This window comes from Halichoeres trimaculatus, unplaced genomic scaffold (assembly GCF_033239565.1).
Source record: "Halichoeres trimaculatus isolate MK-OKI-2021-1 unplaced genomic scaffold, fHalTri1.1 fHalTri1_scaffold_11, whole genome shotgun sequence".
Taxonomy (NCBI): Eukaryota; Metazoa; Chordata; class Actinopteri; order Labriformes; family Labridae; genus Halichoeres; species Halichoeres trimaculatus.
Genome location: NW_027437189.1, coordinates 8,828,321 through 8,842,169, shown reverse-complemented (window position 1 = coordinate 8,842,169; position 13,849 = coordinate 8,828,321). Strand labels below are relative to the sequence as shown.

At 40.3% G+C, this 13,849-nt stretch overlaps 1 protein-coding gene across 1 annotated transcript; it reads left to right on the top strand.

Annotated features, from left to right (window-relative positions):
* Positions 1-2,647: 2,647 nt before the first annotated feature.
* On the top strand, positions 2,648-13,728 carry samd10a (sterile alpha motif domain containing 10a). The gene is made up of 5 exons (XM_074681760.1): positions 2,648-3,276; positions 5,000-5,181; positions 12,039-12,207; positions 12,310-12,456; positions 13,372-13,728. Exons 1-5 carry the CDS (start codon positions 3,264-3,266, stop codon positions 13,392-13,394), a joined length of 534 nt encoding a protein of 177 aa, XP_074537861.1. The 5' UTR covers positions 2,648-3,263; the 3' UTR covers positions 13,395-13,728.
* The last annotated feature ends 121 nt before the right edge of the window (positions 13,729-13,849 follow it).

Here is a 13,849-nt window from a genome sequence, read left to right as displayed (position 1 = left end):
TTGATATCTCTGTCCTCACTCAGCTCTCCTTCTCTGAGCTGTGCAGTGGACATTTAATGATAAATTATGTGGCAAATGTCACCAATTTTAGCACCTGCTTATGTACTCACTTGCCCTGTTGCTTTGCCTGGATTGCAGGACAGAGGGTTACTCAACTTTTCTTTGTCAGAGAGGTTCTTTAGCTTACCTTAAGCTGCTCTAACAAATGTAAACACTAAGGCCTGGTTTATACAACACTGATTCATCTGAAAACGTTAAAACCCAGTAAAAAAATCTGTTTCACATGGAAATGCTGAGGGACTGAAAACACTGTAGTAAGCATGCCAGGCCTGTAGGTGCTGCTATGACTGTCTTGCCCAGCAGCAGCTTTTGGTGGATCTCCACCGAAGTAGAGTTGGGCCGATCATCTGGCGTGTTGTCTTATACTAAGTGAAGAAGTGGAGCAGCGGATGCACAACATGGTAGTCCATGACAATCGTAACAACGATACTGTTGTACAGTTGTTTGCGCGAAGCAGAGCGCGACTTTAACATTTCCACTGGACACACCAGCTTACTGTTTACACAGCAATGGTGTCGGCGAAGTTCCTGAAAAGAAACCTTTGAACCTTTGAACCTTTGAAAATCCTCTCCAGAGACTGTTTTCAGAAGTTTGCGTTTCAGGTAAATGCAACAATACTTTTGCATTAAACCCTTAAACTGCTGTTGTGTAAACGACCCCTAAGTTTCAGTATTTTGCAACTCTCAACACACACCTGTGAGACAGACACTAATGTTTTTTCCCTTGTGTCAACAGGCAGAGGTAAAATATGTTGGAACTCCTTCCTATACATTGTTTTGACATTTTCTATTGTTGTTCCTGCCCTTGCTCTTGAACTGTTGTTTCGGGGTTTTGAAAAAAAAAAGATCCACTTTCCCACCTGGGTCAATGAAGTTTTTGTGCAACTAGAAACAGTGTCAGTGCATCATTCGCAAACATCAACTTCTTAAAATGATCAGGTGTCATGTTCAACCCTGTTCATTTCTTGTTTCATCTGCCTCCTTGATCTCCCCATCCAGCTTTCATCATCACGCTTTCATCCCCACATTCACCTGCCTGAGTCTGTCTCAGGAGGACAGCCATGTCACAGAGACAGACCATCTTTTCCTGTGCTGGCTGAAGAATCTGAAATGCTGCAGAGTCAGATTTCTAGTATTGCTTTTTGCTCCACTTCCACCAGATATCAACATTCAGATCCAGAGCAGCCTTGTGTATGAGCGTGGCACATTTATGAATATAAGATGAGATCCACAACTTTTATTTCAGTCCAGAGCCCTTAGGGACAATGTGTCAGCTACTCCCCGAAGCTCTAGTTCAGTTTGTAGCAGTGGATAAACAAAATTCAGTTTGCCCTCCTTTTTTATAGGTCTCTTTACATATTTATATGAGCCTCATTTGAACAGGGAGATCCATCCTGCTTGGACATATGCTTCTGCTGACGAGAGATCATTCACACAGTACTGAACAGACTATGAGATAAGCTACACAGAAACCTCTTTTAACCCCAGTGTTTCTGAGTTTATAGCTCTGGACAAAAAGTAGAATTTAAAAATAAAGGTCATGGTTGCTGGGAGAAATTAAGACCGCTCTTCCTCTGATCTGTATTTTTATAGAACAATAAAACTTTAGAGTTGTTGCTCTTTGCTTGGCATTGTACTTTACAGCTTTAAGGAAATCATTTTATAGGTGTTTTTTCTAGCGCTTGTTTTTCTCTCCCATTGAATTCTTGCCTTTTACATGTAATCTAAAATGTTTTGAGTGTTTTTTGACTTGATAGTCATGGCCCACCCAGCTCACAGCAGCTTACTGGGAGATTTTATTGCACTTCTTGCTTCCATCTGTTGAAAAGCTTTATAGAGATGCTGATGTCCTTTTCCAGTAAGACTTGGCACCTGCCCACAGCGCCAAAACTCCTACCAAGTGTTTTATTGAACATGTTACTGCTGTGCTCAATTAGCCAGCCATCTGGCCTGACTTGAACCTATCAAAACAATCTAGGCTCCAATAACCCTGTAGCATTGTTTCATGCTGACCGCCTCTATGCTATTTCACATAAATGCAGGAAATAATAGATAAGGGGCGTAAAAATGAACATACTCTTTATTGGTTGGTCATTTCTGTATTTCAAATTCCTTTTTTAATGATGTTGGAGAATATTATAATCATTTGGGTTACTACATTTGCACTGTTAAACTAACACCTTTTAGCTACAAGAATATGGCAGTTGTTTGGTTGTGGCATGGCGTCACTGCATGCATAATAGAAATACATGTGTCATTGTTCCAGTAAAATAAATAAGTGAGTTGCACAGAGCTGAAATCCATACATAGCATTATGTTTTGATCAAACTACACATTTCAAGGTAGAATAGCAAAATGATAATATAAGAAATGGCCTTTTTTAGTAGTTAAGCTTCAGAGGTCTTCTTATCCACTCCTCTTTCCTGTATATAAATGGGACCACGGGCTCCTGGGAGCAGGATCGGTGCTCTATTACATCTGCCTCGATGATCTTACTGCTCTTCTGGACAAAACCCCACAGAGAGGGTCCATCACAGTCAGGGCCAACTGCCCACAGGCGCGCACAGAGCTCCCTTTCTTTAAGAAAAGGCAAAGGGGGATTCCTTAAGTTGGATGCTGCAGTGATGAGAAGCCTTTTCATCCGGCTGTTTTTCAGAGCCTCCTCTGACTGCGTTAATTACAGGGCCCGGGGCTGCACTTTGAGCTCACTGCGCTCACATGCAAGCTCTTGAGAAAAAGCCGCGCGTCCGATTCTCACGACACATAACAAACCCGCACACACACACACACACACACACACACACACACACACACACACACACACACACACACACACACACACACGCAAATACGCACTTGGACGCGCACACGAATGCTCGCGCCCGGCAGAACCAGCGGAACCAGTCAGCCAGCTGCTGCTCGGGGACATTCCTGTCTTGTCTCCTGCAACTCAAGCCTTCAGACAGACACCAACAGGGACTTACACCGTTGGGGAACGCGAACTGTGTTTGTGTCTGTGGAATTTACCCGGTTTGACTTTAGAGGATGCGGAGCGCGTTTCCTACCGCCAGACCTTACTGACTGAAACTTTTCACGGTGAAAAACTAAACCAGCAGAGGAGGCAGCGCAGGACCCCAAGCCTGTGTGTCGGACACCGGAGACGATGGGAGACTTTCACTGAATTCATTAGGAAACGGAAACACCATGGCTGTGGACGGTAGGTCTCTCTTTTTGCTGTTTTTACTTCGATCAATCATCGAAACGTTCCTTGAAATACCACATGAAACTTTACGCAGCCCAAAGTGAATTAGGTTGTTTGTTTAAATCAATACTCGTGAGACCGGTTTGCCAGGTATGCTGGTGGTCCTGTAACTAAACGCATGCTGTATTCTCCCTGTATGTCAAAATGCTAAATTTGCAGCTATAAGCTCAGAATCAGCTGCACAAAGAAAATCCAGCGAGGAAATGGGTACTTTGAAGTCAGAGCTGTTTGAACGCTTTGGGGGACATTCTGCAGATTTCAGGGACTACAAAGGGGTCGAGGGTGGTCCTCCAAGGGGCAGTGACCTGGTGCTGAAATGGACAGCGCACCAGAAGACGCAAGTCCAACCATGCTCATGGTTAGCTGTAGTGGTCAGTCATTTCAAAGACCTTATTTCCTGTTACTTGACAGCTCCATTCAAAAGCCCTTTGAGTTACATCCTTTAGTATCTGCTGAATACATTAGGCAATATATAAAAAAAGAATATGGAGAAGCTACAGTCGACTCTTTCAAAAAGCTTTAGACTCCAGTGGCGCCTTAAAGCAAAATACAAAATCAAACATATCCCAAGCAGGCAAGACACTCCACAGCATGTTTAGTAAGATTTCTGTTCATGAAAGACTTCCCCCATCCGGTGTTGGCAGTTTGGAAGCGTGTTAGTTAATGAGGACATTTTTTCCCCTCATAAACAGGCAAAGCTAGAAGAGGATAAAAACTCCAGCCTGACAAGTGGTCTTAATTATCTGCATTTAATCCGGGAAGGGGGCATATTTGTGTTTACAGCTGCAGCCTGAGGGAGAAGCTCATACATATAAATTCTGCGAGTTACACCTCAAAGAAGCTAAAAAATATCGCATCCAGAGTTTTATTCATAATATTCAGGCGCTGACGGTTTTGCCTTGATGATTGCAGGACTCAGCTCCGCTGCGCTCTCAGCAGGGGAGACGTTGAATGACAGAAAAAGGAAGGCACAGAGCTGGAAAACCAAAAGACACTCTTTCATCTCCTCAAACTCCTCATCTCCCCTGACTGTGTCTCTCGTTCTGTCCTCTTTTCAAATTCTCTTAGTCAATTTAAGGAATTGAAACGCAACATAACTGCACACACAAACAGACACAGCTGTACACATAGCTTCAAACACAGGAAGAGAAGTCGTCCAATCTGGCACATGAATCAGTAATGACCTGTGGCTCTCAGCCAGGATCTCTGTGCCAGAAACAGCGTGTTTACTGTAGTTCCACACTTTCTTTAATTACTGGATGTTGGGCAGCCACCTGCTGTTGAGTGGGTTTGGATGTCTGCCTGCGGGCTGCCTTGTAATGATGAGAAAGTGGATCACCTCACAGCTTTGACATTTCCCTACAAGCCCTGTACAAAGTAATCCCTGTACCTGAACTTAGACAAACCAAAACCACAGAGAAGCTTGACTAGACTTGGATAACTTTAAATATTTCCCCAGTAATAGCTTCTCTAGCAGGTACGGGCCTGTGCTCTGTAATGAGATCATCCCTGAATGACACGGTGTCCAGGTGGGTTCATCTGTCTTAAGTTTTCATGTCACGCAGAGTGAGGATGTCTCTTTTTTCAGCTGATCGTGGCTCTTGCTGCTTTACATCATCAGGGCTTCCATGCAGATCCAGCTGTCTAATCTTTACGCCTCCTGCTTTGATCTTTTCAGCGGCTTCCAGTTTTAGTTTCTGTAGGCCAGCTGTAGAGTACAGAGCTCTGCCTGAGGACTTCAAGCACCAGCTGAGTCGACGAACAGGTGGGAATCTAACCTGGCATGACGGGCGCGGGCAGAAAACAGCGGGAGGCAGGAGAGTGAAGCTGCTGCAGCAGCCGGGGACAGAAGCACTGCAGGTACTGAAAAACCTTCACGACCTCCACAAACCGAACAGCACATCCAAGTTATAACTGGTGTTTCATCATAGGCAGTGTTCTTTTTGATTCCCAAACTTAATTGGTGAAAGACTCTGTCTGGGGTTTGTGATGGTCTTTGTTTGATGAAATATCAGAGAAGGTAGGCCAAAAACGGCCTCTTCAAGCATTTTTGAAAATGTTTAACAGTACCTCTGGCAGGGAAGAAGCTCAGTCACTTACAAGGTGGCCTAAGCTTACCGTTGTCTTTGATTTTAGCACTCCATGCCTTATTTTGGCAACATCACACAGAAGGGAGGGCTGTTACACTCAAAATCATAACTCTGAATTAGTCACAGGATAATGGTTTTACAAGCAGCATGTGTTTATGAACAGTTTCAAGCAAAGAATTCTGATATTTTGGTCTGTTCATTCTTTTTGTTTCACTAACACAGTGCCAAAGTTCTGCTAAAAAGTAACAGAAATATTTCCCCAATAAGTGGAAATTAAGTCCAATTAGGGATGGTTACCTTTCACATTTGAAACGATACGGTACCAATGCCCGGTACCTGGCAATCAGCACCGGTACTCAACGGTACCAATTTTTGGTACTTTTTTGTGTTTATGTAGTAAAAAATATCAATTTGTTTTATAATAAAATATCAATTTTTTAAATATTAAATATATTAATTCTTTCATATATAACCGTGCAAAGCTGTGTTTGGGTCCACCATGGAAAAGCACCTACTCTTCAACCCCCTAACAGTCACAAGGATGCATTTAGGTACCTAAACATGGTACCTTTCGGTTTTAGATGAATCGACACACGGTACTTTTGACAAAATTTGGTCAGTACCAGGGCTTGACATTAACTTTTTTTGCTCACCAGCCACTGTGGCTAGTGGTGACATGCTAACGTTTACTTAAAAATTATTTACAACCTCTTTAAATGTAAAGACCCCGATGCACACTCAAAACAAGACTACATCAATGTTTAAGTCCACAGGTCCTTAATCAGGTATTCAGCTCTGATAAAGTTGTGTGTAACATTGTGCTCCTTTCATATGAAAATATGCAGTCTATTAAGACATAGTAATTAAAATAGTAGTTTGTTATTGCTTATAATAAAATGGTAAAGGGAATTAATTGAACTGATAAAAACTCAGCAAGAGACACTATCTGCTTAAATATTTATTAACGATTGTAATCAGAAAATCATTTCTTTTTTCATGAGAATGACAATGAAGGAGAGGTAAATTAAATTTCCTCAGAGCTTTCATCATCAGAGTCATCTTTTTGCTTATCTCTCTGCTCCATGTTTGAGATAAAATTCAACCCGCCAAAGTGGCTAGTGGGAGCGGCGGTGTTACCAGCTACTGCCGAAATCCACCCGCAATGTCAAGCCCTGGTCGGTACCTATAAAAGCACCTGGTTCGGTACCCATCCCTAAGTTCAATGCTTGGAGTTTTCTACAATCTGGGAAAATAACAGTAGAAAAGTATTGGCTGAAACACGGTCAATTTAAAGGTATAGTGCATAGTGTTTAATGACATCTCTTCATAGAAATAAAATATGATTTAATAGTGTTTAAAATAGTGTTTACTTGGGATGGGTACTTTCACATTTGAAATAATAAGGTACCAATTCCTGGTACCTGGCATTCGGTATCAGGGCTCAGTGGTACCAAATTTCTGTACTTTTGTGTGTTTATGAAGTAAAAACAGCAATTTGTTTAATAATACAATGTAAATTCTTTTCAATTTAACATGTTTATTCTTCAGTATATAACCCTGTAATGTTGTGTTCATGTCTGGCATGGAAAATCACCTACTCTTCCACTCCCTCACAGTCACAAGAATGCATTTCAGTACCTAAACATGGTACCTTTCGGTTTTACATTAATCAATACCCAGTACTTTTGACAGAATTCGGTCACCTTGGTACCTATAAAAGTACCTAGTTTGGTACCCATCCCTAGTGTTTACCCTCTATAATTTTTTTTTTTTTAACTTATAACAAACCTTTTATATCATCTTTTTTATTTCACAAAGACTGGGTTGGCCACCAACTTGCATCACCTTGTTTCTTCAGTTGTACAGAGAGGGCAAACTATAGTAACAGACATACACGTTGACCCCAAAGATGCACCTATAGAATTAAGAAGATAAAGAGGTTGAAGCTGTGCTCAGAATCATATGTATTGATAAGGGTGTGATAGTAATAGCTTAAATAGAGAGTCATACATATCATTTGTCACAGGAGCAGTTTATCCTCAAAGGCTACTGTTGCTTTTGAAGCTTCACTGCCAGCATTTCATCCAGGATTCAAACAGCTTGATATTGCTTAATATTCTCTTTTCTAAATCATACATCTTTTTTATTTCTCTGACACCAGCAGTAGAGTCACACATGTCGTTAACAATCCTGGTGTCATTATGTTTGGTATCAGGGCTGTAATGGAGGGCTAAAAAAAGTGAACGTGCTGTAGGTTGTAAACCGTCACCACAACGAGCCCCATTAAAGGTCTATCAACAGCTGGAGTCCAATGCTTTTTGATGTTGAGGGACAAACTCAGCTCTGACTCGCTGAGTTTATTGTAAAACAGGGAAAAACTTCTCTATAGGGAAGGCTAACTAGCTGCACTTTCCCAGTGGAGTAAAAACTTAACAGAAGAGCAGAAATTTTTGATCTTCCATGGCACGTACCACAACACACCATGTGTAAAACATGTAGAAAAGAGAGAATACTGTTTTGTATCATGGGGATGTCCTGATCCTGACTCTGATTATCACATCAGAGCTTGTCTTGACGTGTTTTGCACATCACTTTCTTGAAGTCATAAAACAAAAAAATCAGTATTTGTTTTAGAATCCCTGTGGGGATTCATGTAGTAAACCACGACGGCTGCATCAAACAAAGTATAAGCTGTGCACATGTCATATGTTTATGAATCAAAAACATGTCTGTTCTTTCCAACACAACTGATGTTGATATTTCTCTCTGGTTTTCAGTAATTGTCAGATTTCTGGTCTGTAAAGTCTAAAAGGAAGGATTCGTAGTCCTGCATATGCAGCCAGTCACTGTCCATTGTCAGAAATGGACACTTTGTTAGTAGAGAATAGAAGTTGCTCTCTCCCCGGCGGGTCTGTGGGCTCTAACAGCCTTTTAGCATAGCTTTAAATAGCACAGGTCCTCCAGTACTGCCGCTGTGCTGCAGCACCACTGTGTCTGTTGATTCAGAGCATAAACAGACAGAATGAAGTCTGACACTGTGTGTTTGATTCACACAGTCTGTGGCTGTTTTAATGGGGTTACAAACACAATGCAAAGCCTTTTTTGAAGATCTCTTTGTTTTTTTTATCTGATATTCATTTCGTTATCTGATAAGGAAAAGCTGTCGGAGACAGTCCATGTGTGCTGTAAGCTGGCCTCTTTTGAAGCCCTTTGGTAACTAGCTAGAAAGCCATGCTTTTGTCTTCACTCCGTGGAAGTCTCTTCTAAAAGTCGGTAATGAGGCTGAAGCCAAAGCTGCAAACGTAGAACTGGGCCGAGCTGATAACAGAGTTGTATACAATGTGCTGTTTGTTTGCTTCAATCCTCTTAGATGAACATAGTGTAGTGGTTGGTTTATTTCTGTCCTGAGGAACATAAACTTAACCAGTGTTGTGTGTTTAAAGGTTTTGCTGCAGGGAGACACTCAGTATTTTACTTCTTTAACAACCACTCATCCTTCACATTGTTGTTTTGTTTTTCTCTTAACTAACAACCGCTCAAGAATTTCAGACATCTCGAGGTTTGTGACCTGCTTGTTCTTCCAAAAGAAGAAAAAAATAGTAAACAATCATTATGGTGTCAATGTAATCTCTAATGGTTTTCACTGCAGGCACAGAAATGCAAAAATTATACAGAAAATGTTACATTTATTTGTTTTTTGCCAGCTCTATTTAAGATTAGTTTATTCTTCATTCAAGTAAGATTGCCAATCACTTTCTAATGCCTGTTTCTAATCGCGACGAGTGGACATTTGTTGGGAGTTTTGCAGAATAGTTGAACATGAGATTTTTCTGTTACTTGATGGACATTTTTTAATTTTCATTCATTTTATGTCCAGAAATCCCTTTTCGAACATAATAAAATGGGTCGCTGTAATTGCCAATTTTTAAAATTATTACTTGCAGCCTTGAAAGACATTGTAAAGTCGACTTTTGGTGAAGAAACTGTGTAGCACACAACTCTAACAATTGGCTCTGCATTAATTTAGATGCAAGCGTTTCCCTCAATCCTTTCACTCAAAGCATAACAATGAAATTAATTTACTTCTACACAATAAAAGGGGTACCAGTCTTTTGTGGAATATTTTAGAGAACATGCATTGTTAAAGAAGCCCATTCCAGAGGTTCAAATATTCACACGCTGACCCAGTGGCTGTAATGAAGAGTTTTAGGCAGCAGAAACCAGTAGACAAGATAACAGTCCTCTCCTGAGTTGAAAAGTGCAAGTACAATGAAGAGAGGGAACTGGTGAACTTCAAGTGATGAGGAGTAAAGTCTTCAGATAAAAAGTAATAAGAAAAAACGAGTGTTGTGTATTGGAAGTCAGACTTGTGCTTGTTTAAATGTTCTACTCCGAAGGTTACTGTATGGAAGATAAAGAGCAAAAAGAGCTGCTTCACTATCCACCACATAACACTTACTCCAGTGTCTTTTTATGAGATAGACTCAGTTATACAACAAAATAAAAGAGCACCAAAACCAAACCTGGACCAACTATTTGGTTAAACTGCTGTGCTTTGATTTCATTTAAGTGTAACTTGTTCTCTACTCGTTTCTTTTTTAATGTAATTTAGAAGTGTGAAAGTTATTGTTTTGGTCTGTTCAGCAGAGCAGCTGAACATCCTCCACCATTAGAATTTCTTATCATTAAAAAAAATTAATAATATTTCTGATATCGAGGGGCTGAAATGCCAGTAATGTATTCTTGAGAAGCTCTATGGTATCCACTAGCTGGTAAATCCAGTTGATGGTAGGGATGGGCACCAAACAAGGTACTTTTATAGGTTCTGGCCGAATTCTGTCAAAAGTACAGAGTTCTGATTCACATAGAATCAAAAGGTAACCATGTTTAGGTACCTAAATGCATCCTTATGACTATGAGGGTGTGAAAAAATAGGTGATTTTCCATGGTGGACATGGACACAGCATTGCAAGTTTAAATATTGAGAAATAAATATGTTAAATTGAAAAAAATATATAATTTACTACTAAACAAATTGATATTTTTTTGCCACATATACACACAAAAGTATTGAAAATTGGTACCGTTATTTACTGGTACCGATCGCCTCGTACCGGACATCAGCACCATATTGTTTCGAATGTGAAAGGTACTCATCCCTAGTTGGTGGTTACTGTCACTTTGGTGTAATGCTCCACAACCCAGATGTAAACAAGCACATTTAACATGGTTCTGTTTGTAAGCATTTTGATCTAGAAGATGGAGATAAAAGTTGTACAAGGGCTACTTCAGCTGGTTTAGAGCAATAGGCCGGAGCAATTCACAACCAAAGGCCTTTGGTATTCAGATATTTTAGCTGATAATTTGGTCATTATGTTATATTTTGGATCTTAATCCCCCTGAAGCTGTAACTATAAAGCTACGGTTCACAGAAAGGCAAATCATCACCCCAAAATGCACTAAAGGCCTTCATAGAGGAATATTATTACCTATTTTAGAGGGAACTATATTTATGCTTTACATACGCTCTCTGATTATTCATTGGATACATGTTGCTCTCTGGTAGATGAACCTGGCAGCACAAATTTAGCATCCCTTAGTCTTGGATGCGAGCCAGCTTTTTTATTTCTTATTCGAGGAACCTCTCCCACATCTGAGAAAATCTGAGAAACGCTGAACCTGCTGAATTTTTAAAACTGCAAGATGGATCAAAGGCCTGGTTTGGTTCTTCCCCCATAACTTTATATCCTTTAAGATTAGAGAGCTGGATCTCACAATCACACTCGCCTTCATGCTCCTCTAACTCTGTTGTTGCTTTTGCACGTTTGTTAATCTGACAGACGTTTTCACTTCAGTACTGAGTGTTCTATGTACATGCATGTACAAACATATAAGTTTAAAACCTGTTCAAGCTGCTCCTGTCAGTTCTTTAAGTCTACATCCATCAACGAATCTGTACCTTAAGTGTTTTTTCTGACAGTGTTTGACACTGGATTTTAGTTTTCATGCTTCACAGTTGCCATGTAACAAAGAAACAACATGATGTACAGCGACAAGTAGACACATGTTTTGATGCCACAGTGCTTTTCAAGGTCAGATTTAAGGGTAAAGAAAATATTGTGGGGGACGCACCTAGAAAGAAAAACTTAGCCTTTGAAAAAAGCCTGCTTGCTGCAGTGACCTTAGTGTCTGCAATGCTCTCACAGAGGATGTTAATGTGTGATTCATCGGGATATTGTATCATGGTTATTTCTGTTAGTGTTTATGTGAGCTTCTTATAATCAACAGAACGCTAATACAGAGTGAAACAAAGCCATGAAAAAGTCCCATACTTAGCTTCCCGTAGAAAACAAACATTTCCAACATATCTTCAATGTGGAGTAAACCTGGAATGTCAATCATTGTGTTTTACTAGTGCTCATTGGTAGATTGTGTCTTTTGGACAGACCTTGGTTGGAAGTTTTCCTCTTTCTAGATAGATGTGCTAAGCTGAGCTAACAACTGAGAGCTGTAATTTCAAATTTAGTAAGCAAAAGGGTTTCACTCTTAATATCTTTTTAAAAAAATGTCATTACTTTTGATACATTATTTGTATTAACAGAGGTTTTTTCTTCTGTGTGTCTGCAGTATCGCTCCAGTGACAATTATGGAATCTATCACACGAGCCCGACACAGCCCAGCCTTATCCGGCCTGTTGTGCTCTGGTCACAACAAGATGTTTGTAAATGGCTGAAGAAACACTGTCCACATAACTACCTAACCTATGTGGAGGCATTTTCACACCACGCAATCACAGGTCACACTTCTTAGACCATTAGAAGACATATGGATGGGAGATGTATTAAAGGATTACAAAATAAAAACTTCCAGAATTTTAACATTTGTTGTGACCCTGCAGGCCGTGCGTTGCTGCGTCTAAATGGAGAGAAGCTGCAGAGAATGGGGCTCGTTCAAGAAACACTTCGACAGGAGCTGTTGCAGCAGGTGCTGCAGCTCCAGGTACAGGAGGAGGGGCGCAACCTGCAGCTGCTCAGCAGAGGAGAGGGTGTGTTGAGTGTGACCTTAAAGGGTTATTACAACATCTTGTAAATAAAGTTTACTCTGTTTATGTTGGGAGTTAGATGCAAAAATTTAAATTTTTAAGTGTCTATATTATATATATATATGAGTCCTGGTTCCTCCCAGGGATAACTGCTTTAGTCTCTTAGCATAGAAGCAGCAGACTTATTAAAATGCTTTTATCTACAATTAAACATCGGATAGAGCATAACCAGCCTCTCTAACTGTACAGAAAGTGACCGCTGTACTCACATGCTAGTGACATTTTTTGAGTCAGCGTAGGCGGGAAAGTGATCAGCTGATGGAGCCACCAGGTTTCCATCCTGAATCGAAAGAAATTTTAACATAAAAATAAAACGGCAAAGATCCCTTAGGGTGGTGCAATCAATTGCAGAACTGATTTTCTGACTTGTGCCAAACTATGAAAAGTTCAAGGTCTCTTGGGGACTCTGTTTTACATTTGCTGTGCCACTGTTACACTGCTAACTTGATGCACATCACAGTACAAGAGAGAGAGATTTGTTCACTAGCTTAATTGGAAGAAAGTCGTCAGGAAAATGAAACTCTTGACAAATTAGCAAGGTGAAAGCTAACTATAATGAGAGAACCGAGCTGAGGAAAAACTTTAAGTGTATTCAACACTTATAGTTTCGCGGATTTCCAATCAGTTAGGAAGGAGGCAGGCTTTATGATCAATACTGCAGTCAGCACTGTATGTATTTCTTTTCTTTTGTTTGGCTCTCGTCTTTTTTACAGTCTGTGTTGACCACAAATTAAGTACAGAAGCAGGAGTAGTTTCATCCTCTTCATCTCTCAACCTGAAAACAAATGAACGTGTATCAAACGACAAAATGTGTCTTGTTGTGTTCATTGAAAAGTATTTATCTTTTGTCATTCACAGGTTCCTTTGGAAAGATATCATAACAAGTCTGCTGGACCAAGTGGATGCTATGGATTTGTGGATATTTACTCATATGAACTTAAATATGAAACACATCTCTGGGACTAATGCATTCAGCAAGCAGTTATATCCTGACTTATGATACTATGTGGAAGTTAGCAGCTTTGGATTCCCTATCGTCACGATAAGTGGATACAATTAAGGACTGACCATGAACCACGATGAAGAAGCTTTGTGACAATCTGTTTTTGTTCAATCACCCCATTCTGTGTTTCATTACTATGAAGAGTTTCTCTTTTTTGTCTCTACCTCTGTCTCTCTCTGTGAAGCTTTTTTAATGTCTGAAAACAGCACAAATAAAGGAATACATTGAAACATGAAGTCTTTGTAGTGCAAATGAGTGCTTCTCAGGTCAGACCTGTGTGCTTTGCTCTTGATATGGCAGCTGCGAGGGGGGGGCACGTGATGAAAAACTACA

What these genes read in the sequence shown, in the direction of transcription:
- samd10a (XM_074681760.1), top strand. An exon ending in CGGGGACAGAAGCACTGCAG is followed by an intron (nt 5,182 to 12,038) that starts GTACTGAAAAAC and finishes GTGTGTCTGCAG; the next exon opens with TATCGCTCCAGTGACAATTA. An exon ending in TTCACACCACGCAATCACAG is followed by an intron (nt 12,208 to 12,309) that starts GTCACACTTCTT and finishes GTGACCCTGCAG; the next exon opens with GCCGTGCGTTGCTGCGTCTA.